The sequence below is a fragment of the Parastagonospora nodorum genome (genome assembly GCF_000146915.1).
Source record: "Parastagonospora nodorum SN15 chromosome Unknown scaffold_10, whole genome shotgun sequence".
NCBI lineage: Eukaryota > Fungi > Ascomycota > Dothideomycetes > Pleosporales > Phaeosphaeriaceae > Parastagonospora > Parastagonospora nodorum.
The window spans coordinates 281,119-301,280 of record NW_001884558.1 but is presented as its reverse complement, the minus strand read 5'-3'; the positions used below and the strand labels follow the sequence as shown (position 1 = coordinate 301,280).

At 52.9% G+C, this 20,162-nt stretch overlaps 9 protein-coding genes across 9 annotated transcripts; 5 read left to right on the top strand and 4 right to left on the bottom strand.

Moving 5' to 3' along the window:
• Positions 1-317: 317 nt before the first annotated feature.
• SNOG_06808 (hypothetical protein) lies at positions 318-2,666 on the bottom strand (the record flags this gene model as incomplete). The annotated part of the gene is made up of 2 exons (XM_001797118.1): positions 318-1,331; positions 1,479-2,666. The coding sequence occupies 2 exons, from the start codon at positions 2,664-2,666 to the stop codon at positions 318-320; spliced, it is 2,202 nt and encodes a 733-aa protein (XP_001797170.1).
• Positions 2,667-2,739: 73 nt separating this feature from the next.
• SNOG_06807 (hypothetical protein) lies at positions 2,740-6,475 on the top strand (the record flags this gene model as incomplete). Its single annotated transcript, XM_001797117.1, is given in 4 exon segments — positions 2,740-2,784; positions 2,901-3,336; positions 3,351-6,260; positions 6,312-6,475. The coding sequence occupies 4 exon segments, from the start codon at positions 2,740-2,742 to the stop codon at positions 6,473-6,475; spliced, it is 3,555 nt and encodes a 1,184-aa protein (XP_001797169.1).
• A 1,071-nt stretch (positions 6,476-7,546) lies between these two features.
• SNOG_06806 (hypothetical protein) lies at positions 7,547-8,236 on the bottom strand (the record flags this gene model as incomplete). The annotated part of the gene is made up of 2 exons (XM_001797116.1): positions 7,547-7,565; positions 7,698-8,236. 2 exons carry the CDS (start codon positions 8,234-8,236, stop codon positions 7,547-7,549), a joined length of 558 nt encoding a protein of 185 aa, XP_001797168.1.
• An 809-nt stretch (positions 8,237-9,045) lies between these two features.
• SNOG_06805 (hypothetical protein) lies at positions 9,046-10,382 on the bottom strand (the record flags this gene model as incomplete). Its single annotated transcript, XM_001797115.1, has 2 exons — positions 9,046-10,279; positions 10,369-10,382. 2 exons carry the CDS (start codon positions 10,380-10,382, stop codon positions 9,046-9,048), a joined length of 1,248 nt encoding a protein of 415 aa, XP_001797167.1.
• Positions 10,383-11,912: 1,530 nt separating this feature from the next.
• SNOG_06804 (hypothetical protein) lies at positions 11,913-12,234 on the top strand (the record flags this gene model as incomplete). The annotated part of the gene is made up of 2 exons (XM_001797114.1): positions 11,913-11,955; positions 12,107-12,234. 2 exons carry the CDS (start codon positions 11,913-11,915, stop codon positions 12,232-12,234), a joined length of 171 nt encoding a protein of 56 aa, XP_001797166.1.
• Positions 12,235-13,185: 951 nt separating this feature from the next.
• On the top strand, positions 13,186-13,748 carry SNOG_06803 (hypothetical protein; the record flags this gene model as incomplete). The annotated part of the gene is made up of 2 exons (XM_001797113.1): positions 13,186-13,308; positions 13,578-13,748. The coding sequence occupies 2 exons, from the start codon at positions 13,186-13,188 to the stop codon at positions 13,746-13,748; spliced, it is 294 nt and encodes a 97-aa protein (XP_001797165.1).
• A 917-nt stretch (positions 13,749-14,665) lies between these two features.
• Positions 14,666-17,020, top strand: SNOG_06802 (hypothetical protein; the record flags this gene model as incomplete). Its single annotated transcript, XM_001797112.1, has 1 exon — positions 14,666-17,020. The coding sequence occupies one exon, from the start codon at positions 14,666-14,668 to the stop codon at positions 17,018-17,020; it is 2,355 nt and encodes a 784-aa protein (XP_001797164.1).
• Positions 17,021-17,373: 353 nt separating this feature from the next.
• Positions 17,374-18,305, top strand: SNOG_06801 (hypothetical protein; the record flags this gene model as incomplete). The annotated part of the gene is made up of 2 exons (XM_001797111.1): positions 17,374-17,706; positions 17,796-18,305. The coding sequence occupies 2 exons, from the start codon at positions 17,374-17,376 to the stop codon at positions 18,303-18,305; spliced, it is 843 nt and encodes a 280-aa protein (XP_001797163.1).
• A 140-nt stretch (positions 18,306-18,445) lies between these two features.
• On the bottom strand, positions 18,446-19,771 carry SNOG_06800 (hypothetical protein; the record flags this gene model as incomplete). The annotated part of the gene is made up of 2 exons (XM_001797110.1): positions 18,446-18,953; positions 19,071-19,771. 2 exons carry the CDS (start codon positions 19,769-19,771, stop codon positions 18,446-18,448), a joined length of 1,209 nt encoding a protein of 402 aa, XP_001797162.1.
• Between the last annotated feature and the right edge of the window lie 391 nt (positions 19,772-20,162).

The following is a 20,162-nucleotide window of genomic DNA, read 5'->3' as shown; positions in this document are numbered from 1 at the left end:
GAGCACGTGCTGCATGTTTCCGATGGTACGCGGCCCAAAAGTCTCGTCGAGCACCATTTAGCCGCTGACATGTGAACCTCGGACAGATGACACTTTGCGCAATATCCGTAGGGTCGTGTGAGATGACGGAAGGTGCAATACATGAGTTGTTTGGTAGCCGAGGGCGTTGCAGCGGAACGCTGTACAGGGTCCTGGATCGACAATATCGGCTCATTGCTTAGTACTACCTACGTACAGCGAAAACAAGAAGATGTAGTTGACAATGCATTTTTGCAACCCCGTGACGCCTTTCAATGCTACTTTGGTATCATGTCCATCTAGTTCCACAGTCTCAGCGTCCCGTCAGCTCCAGCACTAACACACCACGGCTCCCTGGGATGCCAGTCCAGATCCATCACACCCAACCTGCTCTTGACCTTGTGACCCCGAAGCACCTTCAATGGCACAATAGTAGCATTTTCCATGAGATCGTCCACGACCTTGCCGTGGAAGATTTGCAAGCTACCGTCGTCGCTAGCATCCGCAAAGAGTGGCAGACCTCCTTGGTGAAACTTGACAGCTCGGATGGCTTCCTTGTGGAACCGCAGAGTCTTGTAAGGCTTGTTTGAGAGATCCAAGTCGTGCCACAGGAGTCGCTTATCGTAAGTGCCTACGATGATGTTGTCTCCGCCGGGGTGGACGTCGATGGATGAGATCCACTTGGCACCAGGTTGCAGGATCTTGACAAGCTCTTGCTTCGCGAGATCGTAGCTGCGGATAGTATTGCGCGTGGCAACGAAGAAAATGGCTTTGGAAGGGTGGAATTGCGCGGTCTGAGCGATTCCCTTGAGGCGACGGAATGGGAGTTGAGTCAGGTGCTTCGAGACTGTGTGTATGGCTACTGCAGTACTTTGTCCCCGAGGAGAAACTGTGGCGAAGTAGTCTCCTCGCCTATGCCAGTTGATGATCTTGACGGCGGAACGAACTTCAATCTGGACCAGTATTCCCTTATTCTCCATGCGGCTACCAGGGCGACTCCACTTCCCGGGTGATTGCTTCGGGGCTTCGCCATTGGCTGCCGTGGAGGGTTTCGAAGTTGCGTAACCCCAACCTGCGTCCAGTACATCGCGACTAGATTGTTCGACGTCGGGAGACAAAAGCGTAAAGGGAACAATCAGGTAGACGTGCTCTCCGGAGGCAGCAGCCAGGACTGAAGCATCTTTGGTAGGTCTCCATTGTACAGCATCGACGGCTTCCTCGTCTGACAATTTCGCATTCCATACTTGTCGGCCGGTCAGAAGCTCCCATATGCGCACATATCCATCATCGCCTCCACTGGCAACGAATATACCCTGTGGATCAACAGAGACACAACGAACACGGCCTTCCTGGCCTCTAAAGATTGCTGCGCAGGTGGTTGGGAACGGTTTAAGATCTTCGGGATCAGGTAGCTTTGGTAATAAGGATTCGGGATCGATATTGAGCCTGTTCCTGCGCACTCGAGGTGCCAGGTATAGATCCAGACTGCGCTCGAAACGCTCTTTGACAAACGTCTCGTACCCGGGAACTTTGCGCAATGCTTCGTAGTTTTTGGGCAGGAAGTCCTTCTCGCGATCCTCCTCGTCCGCTTGCAGCCATGCTTCTTCCTCGGCCTTGTCTGGTAAATACTCCGGCGGTGGATGGTAGCTCGCCTCGTACCCTGGTGGAGGTAGCTTGGGGGCAGGTATGTGCATCGAGTGCTCAGGACGAGGCTTTTCATCTGCCCAAACATCATACGAAATCTGCTCATCTTCTTCCCGCTCCTCCGGCGCCTTATACGGCTTAATGCGGCCTTCTCTGATCGCCTTCACAATCTTCATGACGCGCTTGGCTTCGTGCTTGGAAGGAATGAATCGTCGTTTCGGCTCTGGCGCAGCGCTCAAGGGCATGATCTCCTGCTTTCCAGAAAAGTATGCCACCATCTCGGGATAGGGGTCATAGCCATCTTCTACAACTTCATTTCTAGTCAACCTCTTCAGTACGTCTAGCTCTTCCTCTGACAGATTCAATGGTTTGCCTGTCTGAGGATCCGTCAGGCCAGTCCATCCCTTGGGTATGTCGATGCTGTCCAGGAGCGCATCGAGGGCCTCGCCCTTCGCAGGTCGCATGATCTTCTTTCCATTGATATCATAGCCAATGTGTGGGTATTCGTCGTAGTATGTCAGAGGAATGTTTCCAATCGTGTTGGTCGCCTCAGCATCGGAATCGTCGGACTCGTAGACGGGGTCGATTTCTTTGTACAGGTAACGGACCTGACCATGCGCATCGGTCGTGACAGTGTAGTTTGGTTTTAAGCTCTCGTCTTCTTCTCCTTCCAACTCGCCATCTGCGCCGTCGTCTAGTCTTTCATGCGCTGGCTGTCTTGTCTTGCGCTGCTGTGAGCCTCCGGAGGTGTTGAGATTTCGCATCTGCTTGCGAATCTCTTCGGCCTCGTCGCCTGAATCTTCTTCGTCTTCAAAATCCTCGTCCGATAACCCCTCGATCACACTGCTCGCATCGGTATCCTCTGCATCCTGGTCGTCTTCCGACTCGTCTTCCGAATGCGACAAGATGCCATCGAGCAGACCATCCGCCAGTTCTTCATCCGAGCTGCTCTGTACAGGCGCAGCCTTTGTCGCTACCTTCCTCTTGCGCGAATTAACAGACATTTTGACAGTATTTTGTGGAAAAGTTAAATTCACCCCGAGGTGCAGCTTCCCAAAATTTTTGGCCAAGATTTCGATGCACGGCCATCGCGCTAGCGCTAGCGCGATCCACCCCGACTATGCAAGCTACAAACTCCTTCCACCTCCGTCACTTCAACTGCGACAACCACGCGACTACCGCCTAGTCGCCGCACCGAACTGCGATTTCGAGGAACCGTTTCTACTGCACTGTATCAGCCAGTAACGCACCGCGAGTCGACATGGCGACGCGCCACGCTGATAGTTCAAGGTTCGACCGCGACCGTGGACGATACTCTCCGCCCCGCCGTGCCCGCTCGAGGTCTCCAGGCCGCCGAGATCGCTCGCGAGATCGCTACGGAGATCGCTACGGCGGTGGCAGAGGTCGTGACGACCGTGACCGTGCTCGAGATAGACGTGACGACCGCCGAGACGACCGCCGCGATGACCGTCGAGACGACCGCCGAGACCGCCGCCGCTCACGTTCACCACCCCGTCGCGAGAGGTCACAGAACCGCCGAGATGATCGTTACCGCCGAGACGACCGCCGGGACGACCGCCGGGACGACCGTCGCGATGATAGGGACAGGCGTCGAAGTTCCCCGCCACGTCGGCCAGGCTCGGGACGTGCTTCAGCCACACCGGCCCCGGACAAGTATGATCGTGTAGGCGCTGCCACACGTGAAGAGAGGGTTAATCCCGAGAAGCAAAAGGAGGACAAGCTTGCAGAGCGAGCTGCTAAGCTTCTTGAGTGGAAGAAGCGCAAAGAAGCTGAGCGTCTTGCCCAAGAGAAGGCAGGCACACCCGGCTCAGGAGCCTCGCCAGCCGGCAGTGTGCCTTCGACCCCAGCAGTTGCTGCCACGCCTCCACCGAGGGAGGCCAAACCCACTGTCGCTAAGAGCAAGGTACCCAAGCCCGCTACTGAGAAAGTGAAGCAGAAGCAGCCGGAGAAGTCCAGCTTCAAGCTTGACGAGTCTGCCGCAGCCCGCCCACTCATTGCCAAGCCAGCCGGAAAGCCAGTGGCCATTGCAGCCGCCAGTAAGTACCATCACATTGACTACAAGTGTTCAAACCAGCTCACACAGACAGATGGCGCCGCCGCCGCCGCCACCACCAAGGCCAATGGCAACATAGGCAGCTTCGGCCTCAAGACAAAGTCTACGGCCGAGGAGGACATCTCCTCGAAGGCTCTTCTCGATGACGAGATCGATACTGGCAAGCGCAAGCTTCAAGCTCTACCAGTCTTTGCAACACACGATGAACCTGAGACCACAGCAGGTGTCGAGGATGATGCTGCGATGAGCGATATCGGCACTGATGATGACGAGACGAACGCGCAATTACAAGCCAAACTCCAGTCACGTCGGGCTGAACTTTCGCATGACCAAGCTGCAGACAAAGACACCAACATGGAAGAAGTTCCTACTGCCGACAACACTGGCGACCAGATGGACGTTGACGATAACGCAGGCGCCGAGGAAGATGACGTCGACCCCCTTGACGCTTTCATGGCCGATCTTTCTGTGCCTCAACAGCCAAGCCGGGCCGCCCCGCAAGGCGAGACTATGTTCAACGACGACCTCGAACCTGAGCAGACCGCTGTCGAAGGCGAGGACCTTCTTGCTCTTCGTGCTGCCAAGAAGAAGAAGAAAGAGGTGCCTACGATCAATCATGAGAAAGTTGAGTACGAGCCATTCCGCAAAGACTTCTACACTGAGCCTGCCGAGATCACTCAGATGTCTGCCGAAGACGTTGCAGATCTTCGCCACGAGCTCGATGGCATTAAAGTCAAGCCCGACGACGTGCCTCGTCCAGTCACGAAGTGGGCCCAGATGGGGCTGCTTCAGCAAACCATGGATGTCTTCACTCGTGTTGGGTACGCGAGGCCCACTGCTATCCAAGCTCAGGCTATCCCTATTGCTGAATCAGGTCGTGACCTTATCGGAGTTGCCAAAACTGGATCTGGCAAGACGCTTGCTTTCGGTATTCCAATGATTCGCCATGTGCTCGATCAGCGTCCACTGAAGCCTGCTGATGGACCCATCGGCCTGATCTTGGCTCCCACTCGAGAACTCTCTCTGCAGATCGTGAATGAGCTGAAACCTTTCCTCAACGCGTCAGGCATCACTATCAAGTGTGCCTACGGAGGTCAACCTATTTCCGATCAGATTGCTATGATCAAGCGAGGCGGCATCCACATTCTGTGTGCGACTGCTGGCCGTCTTATCGATTTGTTGCAGAGCAACTCCGGTCGAGTGCTCAGCTTTAGGCGCATTACTTACGTCGTTCTTGATGAAGCTGATCGCATGTTCGATATGGGTTTCGAACCTCAGGTCATGAAAATTCTTGCCAGTATCCGCCCTGATCGCCAGACCATCCTCTTCTCAGCCACATTCCCCAAGACCATGGCTGCTCTTGCGAGGAAGGCTCTTGACAAGCCAGCAGAAGTGATTATTGGCGGTCGTAGCAAGGTTGCACCTGAAATTACCCAGCACATCACTATCGTACCGCCTTCGTATGAGAAGAAAATTGCCAAGCTACTTCATCACCTTGGCCAGACCTTCAGCGACGATGAGAATGCCCAGGTCCTTATCTTCACCGAGCGTCAGGAGACAGCTGAGGATCTTCTCTCTAAGCTGTTCAAGGCTAAGTATTTTGCCGTCAACACAATTCATGGAGCAAAAGATCAAACCGATCGCAACGAGGCTATCAACGAGTTCAAGCAAGGTCTACTTAACATTTTGATCGCCACATCAGTGGCAGCTCGCGGTCTCGATGTACCCGGCCTAGCCTTGGTGTATAACTTTGATTGCCCAACACATTTGGAAGACTATGTGCACCGGTGTGGTCGTACTGGCCGTGCTGGCAACAAGGGCCTTGCTGTTACGCTAATCGAGAACCCTGGTCAGGAGCGTTTTGCTGTTCACATTGTCAAAGCTCTTAAGGAAAGCGGAGCAGAAGTACCTGATGATCTACAAGCTATGGCTAACGCTTTCCATGAGAAAGTGAAGTCGGGTACCGAGAAGTACTATAATGTTGGTTTCAAAGGCAAGGGTCTCGACGAGCTCGATGCGTCGCGTGCTTTGGACAAGAAACGCGAGAAGCGTGCACTCAAGCTTGGCGATGATGACGCTAGCGACGACGAACCCGACCTCCCCAAACTCAAGAAGCCAGAGGCGTCCGGTCCGGGTGTCGCTAAATCTACGAATGGAGACGCTGCTGCCGAGCCGGTTCAAGATGAGCCAGCCTGGAAGAAGCTGTTGTTAGGCAAGATAGTCGTCAACAAGACTGAGCGCGCTGAAACTGGCAAGCCAACGACTGCTAAAGAGCGAGCCATGGCGGCTGCGAGGAAGATCGATGGCAATTTGAGTAGGAAGGGCACCGTTCACGCCGGCCAGCCAATCGACAACAAGGGTCCGGATGCTGGCCTCTACCATTCCACCCTCGAGATCAACGACTTTCCCCAGAAGGCGCGATGGGCAGTTACCAATCGCACCAACGTCGCCAAGATTTTGGATGCGACCGGTGTGTCCATTACCACAAAGGGCAACTTTTATGGGCCAGGCAAAGAACCAGGAGGTATGTATGACATAGGCTTTTCAACTCAAGTGCACACTAAAAACTCTACAGAAACGGATTTGCCCAAGCTATACATTCTCGTCGAAGGCGATACCGAAGGTGTTGTCACTCAGGCGATGTTGGAGCTCACTCGTCTCCTGACAGATGCCACTGTTGCTGCAGAGGAGGCTGCTTCAACTCGTGGCCCTACAGGCCGCTACAGCGTCATGTCATAAGTCGAGGTATGCATAAAACTAACTTCGGCCAAGACTAGTCACCTTGTGTCTCCCCCATTTCCCCTCCCTTGTCATAAATTTAATGTGACTCACTTCGACAAACAAAATCTTGGAGTTCTGGGGTTTTCAGTCTTTCGACTTGGAGTATGGACTTGGAGGTATGGGCATCAACGGTCTTCAAAAAACGGCTCCGCATGCCTTTCATTGTAAGTCATTCTCTTCCCCATTGAAGAAATTCTCTGACCAGCATAACCTCTTTTTAGGTACAATACTTTTCCTGGTTGTTGCGCATTGTCGGCACTCGACGTGCACAGAAGCCGGATCACCATGTTCAACATGTTGCATCTGGCGGACGATCACAAGATTACGCACGGAATGCATGCAGAATGGCCAGTGGGGATGAATATGAGAGCTTGAAGAAAAGCTAAAGAATGAATGAAGTCGTAATAGTACTCATGTCCCTCAATGCACATGCGTGACCTTTCTAGAACAATAATTCATGTAAACTGAATCGTACCCAGCTGACTTTGCATGTATAGCCACTGGTTGAGTAGTGTGTGTTTTCGAGACCTATTCTTAGCATTCCTGATGGTGTCCTTTCCAGAGCTCCAATAACCCAGCCTTCCCGGCGGTAGCTTGTAGAATGTACACACAGCCCTCAATCCGCGTGGGGAGATCCCTTGACGTTCCAACACGCGCATTAGAGCGCAGATCCCAGGCCAAAAGACCACACCGCGTCCCTGCACGTCCAACAGAACACTTTAGACAGACGGGAATCTTGTGTGCAATGTCGAGACTGTAGCTCTAATGATAGGCCCCGAAGACATATGCGCCTCTCACATATCATGCCGGAACTGTCCCAGCTTTGTGAACATCTTGAGGCTCTTCTACCTTGACATGGCGCAGCGATAACTCCCAAGCGTTCCGTCGCATACGGAAAGTGGTTGTGCTGGCGATTCCGCACATAGTTGCAAGTGTTGTGACACATGAGTGCAACGCACATTGCTGCAGCGGGATTGAGTGCTTTGCTTTTCAGTCCTTACTTCTCAACGACTCATCGATCCCGTTAACTCAGTCGCTGAAGATATCCCTGTGCGATCAGACGTTCCACATCGCCATGACGCACGTAGAACTGGCTATTCTTCGTCAAAGTGATGGACCTAAGAATAGGTCAGTCTCCACGGCTGTGCTTGAACGAAACCCTGACAAATGGCCAACGTACCCGTACTCAGTCTGAATCTCGCCCGCGTCCTTGAGCACGCGGACGTCAATGAAGAGATCTCTCGGTGGCTCCAAACTCCCTGTCAAATCGATGTCTGTCCATTGGCCCTTGTACGCCGCCAACAAGTCGCTGTATTGCCGCACGTACTCCTCCTCTTCGGGGCTCAGACTGCTTTCTTCCTTTTTGCCTGCCATGCCGCCCTCGCCTTCTTTGCCGCTGCCTGTCTGCTCAAGGATGTCGATGCCTTCCCAGCAGTATCCCTCCAGCTTTTCGGTGCGCACTTTGTGATAGGCGAGCAGGCAGCGCTTATTGCGGCGCATGCACAGGTGGTTCACGAGGAGTGCGCATGCGGTGGACGGGTCGGCCGATGGGTTGAAGGAGCTGCCGTATGGGGCGAGTATGGCGCTGACATCACGGTCGAGGTCACGGACTTCCCGAACGATGGTGCGTGATAGGTCCGAAGCGTATGGCGGGAGGTGCGGGAGGGCCTGGGTGCGTTTGGCATTTTGGACGAGCTTGTTGGCGGTTTCGCCGTACATTTTGGACGTTTCCGTGACTTTATGTATATGAGTACTATCTTTGTATTCGGCAGCCTTTGTGATAGTACAGTCACTCGCACGTTGTAAAGGTCTGGAGCATAAAGCGGAAAAGGCCTGTTTGTTTGTTAGACCCCCCCCACCATGACATGGATGGGTAGGCGCGTTCGCGTCGCGAAGGCAGGTGCGAGTGGCGTAGCGAAATAAGTGGTCCATGCCCTCGCCGAGTCCGACTACATCTCTTCCTCCTTCCAGAGATCCCTTACAAGATAACATCTTCACAACACCCAATCATCCCAGTCTACACCCGAGTTCGGGTGCGCCGCTCGCGGTTCTTGAGAGCGCACTTTGATTCCTTCCCGGTTATTGGCCCAGGCTTGCGAATCCTCCCGCGCAATGTAGCTTGCCGATGCTCAGGTCGTGTCCACCAGTCCCACGATGGGTCTTGGCATGTCACTTCGATGCTGTCTAGGCATATCTTCAGTTGCAGCTTGTCACAAGCATACGAGTTGATTAAAGCGCGACAAGATTGAAGGACAGTGGTTGTCTTTACATTGAAACAGTAGCCTACAAGTACATGGGAACGCCTGTAATGCGATACAAGCTCAAGAGCTTCCGATCCGACCAACGCCTTGCATGTAACCCAACGCGTCATGGCAACGGGTATCTCCAGCTTCCAGAACTCCATAAGCATGCATGCTTATCGCGTTGAGCGATTGTTATGAGTATAATAGTCGCGTACAAAAAAAGGAAACAAATCTACGATAACAACAATAATAACAGCAACAGGAAGAAATTCTTTTACTCGTGCACTACTGTTGCTCACCCATCCACTTGTCGAACTCAGACTCCTGCTCAAGTGAGACCATGGTTGGGTCGGACTGCCACGGGCCAGAATGATAGTCGTTGCGCGTTGGTGAGATCTCCAGAAGGCTATCGATATCATGCTGCTCCAGCCTTGCGTCGAGCATGATGCCATGGCCGTTTCGGTAGCCGTGTTGGAGCGCGTTTGGATCGAAGTCGGAGTGGCTGCCATCATAAGCCAGCAGCATCGGATCCAATTGGCCATCTTCGAAGGGCCTGCCAACGTGCGAGTGCGTTTGCTGCATTAGGTCGCCCGAGTTGCCTCCAGGAAGTCCTAACAGGGCATGGTCTGACGAGAATTGTGGCTGAGGGGCTGGAATACCAACTCTTCGCATGCGCATGTCTTCCTGATAATTTGCGCCCATCATGGCAGGGTACGCAGCAGTCTGGTAATACTGGTTGTACATGTCGTGGTGCATCGGCATCGGCAACGGCCTTCCCTCGTTCGTAATCTCCCACGAGGACTTGTTGACTCCATGGCCATTGGGCCCAAAGCGCTGGTCGAAGAATTCCGGGTTCATGCCGTTCGAGGGGTAGCTAAGGGACCGTTCAATCCTCCTTGCTTGCCTGTTACGAGTCCTGCCGCTACCAGGCGCCCACTCAGCATCGTCGAGATCGCTCGGCTCTTCATCGTCGGACCATTCACCCTTCCTCTTCTTGGGTGGAGCCGCCGCTTTGCTTGGAGAGAACTTGTATGTCGGGTGTGCGTTCTGGTGGTTGATCCTCTCAATCTTCGCATACTCGTTGTACAAGTCACGGATGCCAGCGGGTTCCAATGGCCAGCTCTCGCCTGCCACGGACGACACGATCTGGTGGTTGTTCTGCGCGCACCAGGACTTGGCCCTCTCTGCGTACGCGGATCGGTACAGCATGAACGAGTTCATGGGCCGAGTGATGTACCCGTTCCGCTTCTCTGCTTCGTCTCTCCTGGTGTCAGCCGACCTGTTGACCCACTCTTCCATGTTCTTGACAGGAATGTGGAGTAGTCCTGCCGTCAATATGCTCAGAGGCGCATTCAGTTTAGGGGTCGCTGCCTTCTCGCCCTTCGAAGCCTTCGGCTTTTTTGCCTTTGGTGTGGCCTTTGGTCGTGGACTTGCTTCTTTTCGTCGTGGCGAACTGGATGCTGCAACTGCTCGCCCATTTCGCGTCGTTCTTCGCTCGACATCATCATCAGCTGTGGACCTGGGCGTTGGTGGCGAGAATAGTGGCTGCTCGTTCTATGATACGTCAGCTGCTGCATGGATGAAGGCGTGCACTAAAGGTGAACTCACTGGCAACCCACCATACTGTCTATCGTGATAGTATTCACCGGCAGGACCATAACCATCCTGAATGTTCATCAGCATTGCATTTCGATGTGGTATCGACAATGTTCTCACATATTGAAGACCGAGACCGTGTCCCTCCCCAGGATGGCTTACCACATGTGACCCATGCGAAGGGATCCCTTCGTGCGCTATCGATCTGGGAGACGCATAGGCGAAGCCACGCGCTGTGTTGTAATGCGCAATATGTTGCAGGCCCACCTGGTACTCCGCACCAGTACTTGGCGGGGTGGGGGGATGTTGTTGGATGAGCGTTTCGCCTCTCATGACGAAGTAAAGACTGAGAGCAGGAGCAGGCCCACACCGACTGGAATGATGGAAGTCGCCAACAATGCGAAGTGAATAGTGCTAGCGGATTGCAGGTCCTGAGCTTGTGCCGAAACGTATGGCGATATCAATACCAGTAAGTAACGGTACTAACGCTGGAGCGATTTTCGGTGGCGATAACTGCTTGCGAACAGAACTGATGCTAAGCGTCCAATGCTTCACTGCTGAGAGTGACGAGTGTTACTGTTCCGACAGAATTCCAGAAGCCTTCCCAACGAGAATGTCTTAGTTCAGATATGGAACTAAATGTAAGTCAGTAACGGGATAGGCTAAGTCTTTGCGCTGGTGTGTTTGCTTCATTGCGTCGATGCATAACAGTTCGCAAAGTGTTCAGGGAACGAACCTGTTGCAGCTACCCGTTTTTCACCGGCTCCAATGCTTTGGCACGTTGGCAATTGATTTGGATGACTATGCGACACAGATCTACTAGTCGGATCTTCTGGATCGTCTGAGTTATGGTGTATCGGCTCGTTTCTTTGTCGTAGACGAGCAGCTTGAGCAGTTTCTGGATGCAAGTGACGGAAGGCGATTCTTTGTTTGAAGGTCAGTCCAGAGAAGATATTTGTACCGACTACTTGGCCTCGAATTCGACTGCTCACGTACAGTGTAATTCACTTGCTCGTCTGAACCCGGACAAAGAGACAGCCGGATTGGTGATGGCTTCGCGACCATTCCGCGATAGGAACTTCTCGCTGCTTTTGGACGAGCAAGTCCCCACTAGCAATCGATTGTGTATCGATGATAGGTGACTTCGCCTACTGGTCCGTTCACCGGCCCGGAGTTGAAAATACCATCGTCGACCGTGCCTTGCAGTTGAAAACGGCGCTCAGCCCCTCCACCACGAGAAGTGGCCCAGGGCTCCGCGCCAAGCACCCTTACACATACTGGAATCGCAGACCCTGCCAGACAAGGCTACCTTGTGGCTTGCAGTAGTCATGCGCGCCTACTGTACAGTGTTGTAAGCCTTGAGTTCCATGGTTCTCCCAGCCGTTGCCGCAGCCCTTGGTGAACGAGTTGCACCAGTCAAATGTCCGCATTCCTACACCAAGAACCTGTAGGGCTACCTGCCCCTTCCTCAATGATCATTTGCCAGGGTGCTACTTGGTCGCCATCTGTCTATTTAGTGGAGTAGGCAACGCCATGGAGCTATTCTCTCTTAAAACATGTCGCATGGTCCGAGCGCCGTGAACATGGCGGATGGCTGCAGTAGCATTCATGTTTGTATCCTGACAGCAGGCCCACCTCCATGGTTAACCATTTTATGAACGGTCAACATGCGTCGGTTTCATGCAAGGCCCCCGTGTTGGCAATTTTGTGAAGTTTCATCAAACTCTGCGACTTCTACATGCTGCTTCAGCAAAGCAGATTCTGGACACAAAGGACCTACGCTGTCCATCGACCCAACTACCCGGCTACGCTGGAGCTCCGCGGAGTCATCAGTTTGGCAGCCAATCGCTAGACCTTGCCTACCACGCCGACTACTGATGTGCTCGTCAGGTGGGTCCCGATCAGCTCGGCCAGCCCGCCTGGTACACTAGCCACTGGTACCGTCTTCCTACCAATAGATGCAGACGTCAAGGTATCTCTCCTGCATGTTGCATGCATCCGAAATTCGGATGGTTCCGGACGATCGTGTCGACATGCGGCTGGGGGGTTTCCCTGCTCGGAACTGGCCTGCGGAATGCACGCCATCGCCCTTACACACGCCTTTTTGGATTTGTACCACCAAACACACCTCGTTATCGACTGATTGGCTTCGCTAAGCGAGCAAAGCATGCAAATTGTATCCACGGCGTCGTTGTTGAGGTTCTGAATCAGGGGCTTGTTTGGATTGTGGGGTTTGGAGATGCACGTTCTGACCGGACGCCGCAGGCCCAGAGCAAACAAGTCAACATAACCGCGTTGCCTTTGCGAAATTCATCAGGGACTGCACCTTGACAGGAAGGCATTTCTAGGACTATAGGACGCTATTGCTTGCACATCGCGACACTCCACTTTGCTGATGTCAACTCATAGTCACGCAGCTGAGGAGTAGGGGCCTGGTATTGCGCCGTCAACGCTACATGGTGATATCTATGGTTGCTCGGACAGGCAATTCCTCCGCTTCGCGACTCTGGTTCACGCTACGGTTATTCTACGCGAACTTGAGCTCCGAGAATAATTGCGTCGTTTACTACAGTTACGCGTCGAGCCCTGGACTGGTCTTCGTCTACATCGACCGGTTGAAACACATCCGCGTCTTGCGCTAATCGTCATCCCCAGCTCAAGGCTCCACAAAGAGATGCATAGTGAGATCGATCCACAGTGAGACCCACAAGGCTGGATATCATGTGTGACACATGTCCTCATACTTCAGTCCGCGGACGCCAAAATCCATGGCAGACCAGTAGCAGGCTTGGAATCTAGCGAATACCCCACAACGCCATCATGACAACCATGGCTCACGCGCGTGGCACGGAAGTACCGTCTCTAGCTTGTGTATCCACAGTATTCAAGCTCGAGGTCTGTAACCCAAAATCTGACCACCGTGGGGTGTCACGGAAATCCAGTACATCGTTGGTATGTACGATGAAGATAATCCATTTACGTATTAAGTGAACCGGCAGAGTCTCATGCCTTTGCGTCTCAACAGTGAGATACTCTTGATCGGGTCAGTGTCAAGTCATGTCTGGTACGCTACGTCGGAGCGTCGTGGAGACGTGATAGTCCAACGGCCCCGGGGCGAACCTATTGACTTTGCCGTCCCCGAGACAGCGGGGACAAGATCCGCGGAACCCGATGATCTCAATCAGCAATGCAAGTATGATCTGATGTATACTAAGTTATAGTCGACCCCAAAGCACGATCAGCCATGTACCTCCTGGACGATCACGAGATCTTCGGGCCCGGCTTCTCACGGCTCACCTTCCCAGTACACTGGGACATACTTGCACTCTTCGTCTGTTGTGACAGCCAAGCGTCAGCAGATCTGTCCTGTTCAACACACGATACAGGAGTAGGTACAACCCCCAACGTCATGCATCCATGTGAGCGCACCTCCAAAACAGCCTGTTCATGTCGCTATTCATCCAGTCAACCACACACAATCATGCGTTATCGATAGGGTTCATGCTACGGATAATCTTAATCTCTATCCTTCAAGAATCATTATCTCCAAAAGCATGTTGGATGCTGACAATTTCTTCACTGTACTATCACGATCGACAAGCTCAATCGGCTTCTAACGTCTCGATAATCGCCTCCACTTGCCGAGCCTCACCCAGCTCCCTCACGGACCACTGCCCAAAAGCGGCGGATTGCAGATCGTCCGCATGTGACTAGCTCCAGATGTCTGTATCACCCTGATCCTCTAATTCGGGACGACATGACATGAGCGGCGTCCCACGCGATGAAGCTCGCCGTTCTGACCGATGGCTTTCCACATCGAGGATACAACCCGAAAGCTACAGGACCATCCCTTGAGGCTATTCTCGTAGTTGAAACAGTAGGTCCACATGAGAGCGGGAGGAGCGTGTCTGTGGGATAGCTGTGAGGCGGGGGAGATGATGACAAAATATCATCGGGTGTATGCTGGCGGGGCGTCGATCGCGCCTTAGTGAAGGTGGGGAAGATGAGAAAATTTGGAATCGGGCTTTGAGTCGCGATGGTCTAGAGCTAGAGTGAGACCTGACAGTGACAATGCTAAAAGGACTTTTATACCCATGAATGACGGGGTACAAAGCCCTGGTGATGCAGAGACAAAGAGAAGGTAATCGAGGACAATGGAGGAGAGTCTGGGACAATGGGTGGTTGTTAGGGTAGAAGGGATGATGGCCATGGTACATATTGTAAGTGGGCATTGGGTGAAGACGCGTGAGATGATGAGAGCTAGAACCTGTTACACCTCTTTCGAATACACACTGTACATTTTAAAAACATGGCGGACGATGAGCGCAAGCAGCAAAAGTCTTCTACCAGGTTTCCAGTCAAGTCCACACCCAGAAGCAAAGCCGAAGACCATGACGACCCTTCGACCGCAGAACGATCAACAACATCCATAAAGCCGCCAACTTACTCAGCACCCAACACGCCCGCTTATGCTCGCGGCACACAATCATCAACAGGGAAACAGATCGATGATGAACAAACGTCATCATCATTCGCTCTAAAGACAAAAGCATCGAAGGAGAAGCAGGCAGATAGAGGGCTTAGCACTCCAAAAAAAAAAACTGCGAGGACGACTTCCGCTGCTAATCGGAGAGAGGGTGTCGGTTCTGCGAATGCTACTCCAAGTGTTCCTACTCGAAGACAGAAGGGTAAGGGAAAGCAGCTAGAAACCCCTTTGCCTGAACCCGGAGCACGAAATGGAGGCGTGAACGACCAGAATGCTCAACCATCTCGTCCCGATGAGCAGCCAGAGTCTCGAGAATGCAAAGAGGCGCCGTTGTCACAGAGCACGAGCGCAAAAGATCCTCGGACTGAAGAAATAGAACGTAAGATGCAAGACGAGGAGCTGATGGATGAAATCGCTGAGTTCGAGCGTGGTGTTGAAGAGGACAGGCTGAAGGGACAACGTGATGGGCCTTTGGAAGCTGAATTACAAGACGCGAATGGGGTCAATATCGAGGATGCGGTGAGTAGTAATGAGGAGGAGTCTGGACTTCCGGTTGTCATCCAGGGCGAGGTGGAGGCACATGAGTCGACCAAACAGCAAAATCCGAAGCAGAAGGAACAAGACCTACCAAAGTCCGAGGTTCAGTCTGTTGAGATAAAAAACATTTACGAACTGCAACGGCGTAATCAAAAGCTGGAAAACGCTATCATTAAATTACAGCAACGAAATCAGAAGTTGGAAGACTATCTGGCCGACACAGAGATTGTTGCCACAAATGCTGCGATCGAGCAAGAAGAAGCAGCTTTGGCGGAGATAGGTGCTCTCAGGAAGGCTGTCAAGAACCTGAACCAAGACGTCAGAACTAAAGATGATGAACTGGACGAAGCCAAAGCGAGTACCAGTACGTCTAGTGAGAAGCTCACAAGATTGCGGGACGATGTGGAGTATCTCGCAAACGCACTGAAAAAGACCAACGCAGGCGACGCTCCTAAGACGAAGACTTTGAGGGATTTGAGATGGAAGCCTTACTCCAGCCCAGAGGCCACGGATTTGCATATGCACATCGCCCGCTTCACCATCTTCATGGAGGAAAAATTGCAAGCTGCATCGACTGACCTCGATGTTAGGAACGAGGAGCTCGCGACAGCACAGAAAGATATACAGGCGCTAGAACAGTCAGAAAAATACTGGAAGGCACTGATGGAAAAAGAGCAGAAGAAGAGGGAGCAAGTAGAGTGCAGACTCGCAGACTGGAAAGTTAAGGCAGAGGCAATGTACCAACCCGACCTAGGGGAAAAGAACAGAGAGCTCCAAACTGATCTCTACACCAGTCAGGACAAGAACGCAAGACTGCAAGAACAAACCAAGACACTGAGGGAACGCGCTCAGCGCTGGGAAGCCGAATTCAAATCGATCAAATCCCGTGCTGAGAAAGAATCCGAGGGTTTCGTACTCGCCTACGAGCAGCAGCGGAAGGACATGATGGTATGCATGAAGGAGTACCATGAGAAACTCAACGATCCGGCGAATTTCGACCTCAAGCCTTTGCATGAGAAGGTGCGGACGCTGGAACGCGATCTTCAGGTCACCACCGAGGCATTTGATGCTGTGAAGATGAGCAAGGCGCGTGTGGAAGAGGATGTGTTGCCGAAGATTTTGGGACAGATGCGGGAGTATGAGGTGGAGATTGAGGGGCTGAGGGATGCTTGGGCAAGGGACGCGCCGGTGAGGGCTGCGTATGCTTTTAAAGCTAAGAAGGGATACAGGAGCGACACATTTACGAGCAAACAGATCATGGAGAATGAGGCCAGCCAAGAGAAGACAAGTAAAAGCCCCGCTCGCAGAGACTCCGCCATCGCTCCGCCCAAGAAGTTCAAACACGTACCACGCTGTCTTCACCCCAAAGAGACCGCACAGCGCGAAGCAGAGTTGCAGCAGCTCCGCAAAAAGCAAGATGCGCGCAACGCCTCACAACACAACTTCGGGATTATAATGAAGCGGGTACACAGGTGGCAGATGGAAGACAGTCTATGGGACAAACAAGGTTGGAGTTATTGGCTCGGAAAGAGTAGTTGGGATATCTGGGATGGAGCGGGATGGATGTCTGATGTCCAGCTCGACATGGAGACCAAGACAATTCTTGTGGGCCTGCAAGAGCAGGGTATTCTTGATGTTTAAACATGTTTGGGGGTGCCTTTGTGGTTTGAGAGCTTGGGCTTTGTAGCAAGATCAAGTAGGGCCGATAGTTCAAACAGCAAGCTGCGTGAATTATACACCTTCCCCAAGGTCCATCAACGTGCGCATGCTTTCGCGTTGTTCGTGAGCCTCTACACGCCACGAAGCAAGTGAAGGTAACCGCCAGCCCGTGACCTTCTGCGCGTTGACTTGTTATGTCGCATCGAGTGAAAAGTTAAAGTCCACTGCGCCGCAGCTCTCCCTTGTCGCGCGTCGCGTCTTCCCCACAATCTCCACCCCACGCCTTCCGCTGACCTCACCTCCGCCCCCACACATCCACCACCAGCACCACAACCATGCCGCGTCTCGTCGACCTCCCGCTAGAAATCCTCCTCGAAATCCTCTCCTACAACGCCCTTACGCAAAGCCGGCTTCCCACAGCTCCACACCCGCTCAACGCCCTCGCCCTCACGAACAAGCACCTACACACCGTCGTGGAAGAATACTGCCGCAACCGACTCAAGAAATATGCCAACTTCACGCCGCCGCGGAGTAGGGCGTTTAGCTGCCGGCGCAGGTGGCTCGGCGAGACGTGTCAGTTTTGCAAGCGCAAGAGCATGCGCCGCGCGATTCTGTACGGCAGTTTGACGTGCTGTCGCATGTGTGATAAGCAGTATTTTCCCAAGATGGTAAGGAGCTGCACCCCTTCTTCGCATACGTTACCCATTCGACAGTATCGTAGGATAGAGAAAGGCATGCAAGCTAATCATATATACAGACAATGACACAAGCCCACAAAGCCCACTCCCTCTCCAAACTCGACCTCTTCACCCCCAACGCCCTGCACCCCGAGCTACCTCCCCTTATATCTGGGCTCTATACTGTGATGGGAAGTCCCGCAATCATGCTGCTTGAAGCCGACGTCCGAGCGCGCGAAGCACACATAAAAGCCCGCCTCGGTGCGAAGGCGGACAAGAGTATGCGTCGCAGGCCCGCGGCGCACGATCGCATCGTCAACCACATGGGCCTGCATTACTCCCCGAATCGCGGCTGGAGTCGCGCGCCGTCGATGAGCTCTGCGGCGCTGGAGAAGGCGGCGAAGAGTATGCAGACGGAGGAGGGGAGGAGGGAGTACGTAAGGAAGGCACTGGCGAAGGAGTGGGAGGCGTTGGGACAGGGTGGGGGAAAGGGTACCCAGGGGGAGCCGCTGGAGATTGAGGACGAGGACGAGGATGAGGAGGTGGAGGAGTTGATGTATGCGGCTGCGGGATGGGAGTATGAGATGTGAGCAGCGTTTTTGATATGATGCTTTATTGGTTTGCGAGATACCCCATTTACTAGAGAGTTTTATGCGTCATTGAATTAGGCGTCTTGTCTGGTCATCGGCCAGGTACCGTATACATGCTCATTTTCCGACATCGGTGATGATTATCCTACAGCTTGTCCTCTGCCAATCCAAACTTTAAAGCTTCGAAACGGCCCTCTGCGCTTGTCAACATTGTTGTATTGAAATTGCGGGCCCAGAGTCAGCTGGTTCGTGTTGAAGTACAACCACCCGTCCAGAATCGCCATCGAGTCTGCATGCTGGATCATGGCATTCCTCACAAGCGTCTTCACGACATAGTCTTCTGCTGGAATGAGCCCGGTGCCTCCAGGCGCGTTACCATTGACAGTCATGTTCTGCTCGCTCTTGAGTGTGTCGACGTAGTAAATGGCGTTTTGTTCGCTGGCTGCAACATAAACGCGACCACGGTCGTCGGATGTGAAACCAGCTTGCTCTGAGCCGACTTGACCAGGGTTCTGGACAGCTGCGAGGACTTGCGCATCCGTCAAGTTGGTGTTGACGAGTGTTTCTTGGGAAATGTAATAGAAGCGGCGCGATGCGAGAACGCCCCAGTAAAAGTTGCCCGATGCTTTGTTCGTGTTAGCAATGCAGCTTAGTTAAAACACAGCCTACATACCCAAAGTTATACCATCTGCGGCTGTAGTAAGATAGCTTTTCTGTGTCCCATTCCATCTGTACATTAATTCTCCATCATATGATCCAACGTACTTCTCATCCGCTCTCACAACGCTAGTGTTGAACAACCTGCGCACTCCACTGCCATTTTCGAGGTCAATCGCTACGAGCGAGCTGTTCGTACTAGCATCTGTGATGAAAGCATAGCCACCTCTTCCGCCAAGGGTCGTGTTGACTTTCATGTCATTCATGTTCATTTCATGTGCAAGGAGGTCTTTAGGTATCTTGTACGTCTTGATGTGCTCCGCCGTAGTCTCGTTGAAGCTCATGAGTTTTGCACCACCATAGACGGCATCAGATCCTGCAGGTGCGCCGGCAGCAATGCCATTGTCCACGACCCAAAGACGACCCTTGTCATCGCGGACGACATTCTGAACGTTGATGAAGCACGTGCTAGGGTCCTGGCCTGTGGTGCAATTTTGTATCTCCGCAGTCGGCCAGGGCTTTTCATCATTGAATGAAGTGCAGATGACGACGTTACTAGGCGTCTGACCAGCGTTGCGAGGGTATGTGAGGTAGAGGCTGTGGTTCGCGTCCACGGCTAGACCAGTAGAAGGCGATTGACTGTCGTGTATTGCTTCAAGCGGTGGTCCCACAATGGAGAAGTCTTGGGGATAGGATCCATAGTTGTAGCCAGGCCCGAAGGGTCGAAAGCCGCCAGATGGTGTGTCAAAGTAAGCGTCCGCTGAACAGTGAAGGAACAAAATACTAGGTACGAATAGGTGGCGCCACATCTTGATAGTGAGTTGAAGGGAAAGAGAGGGTGCTAGCGTGATTACGTGGCTACAGGCACGAAAGCAACGTATATTTCATTGAACAACGTTTGCAGTCAATGACGTGAGGTATACAGTCGTTAGCAATATTTACCCGGACTGATCGGCTCTTCATCGTGTTTACCGCAGCAGGAACCCGGAGCCATTAAGGTTTACAAGGTTAGTGCGTGTGCGTACGAAGATCTGCCGGCATACAAAGAGAGATTTGTTGAGGGGTACACCCGAAGCGACCGGAATAGCCCGCCGAGGGATGAGGAGAGCATATCACACTCTGACAGCGGTGTTGCTATCCCCCCCTTATCCTGGAGTAAGATGTGTGTTGCGGCTGCTTGAGTGATCTCGATGTGGGGTC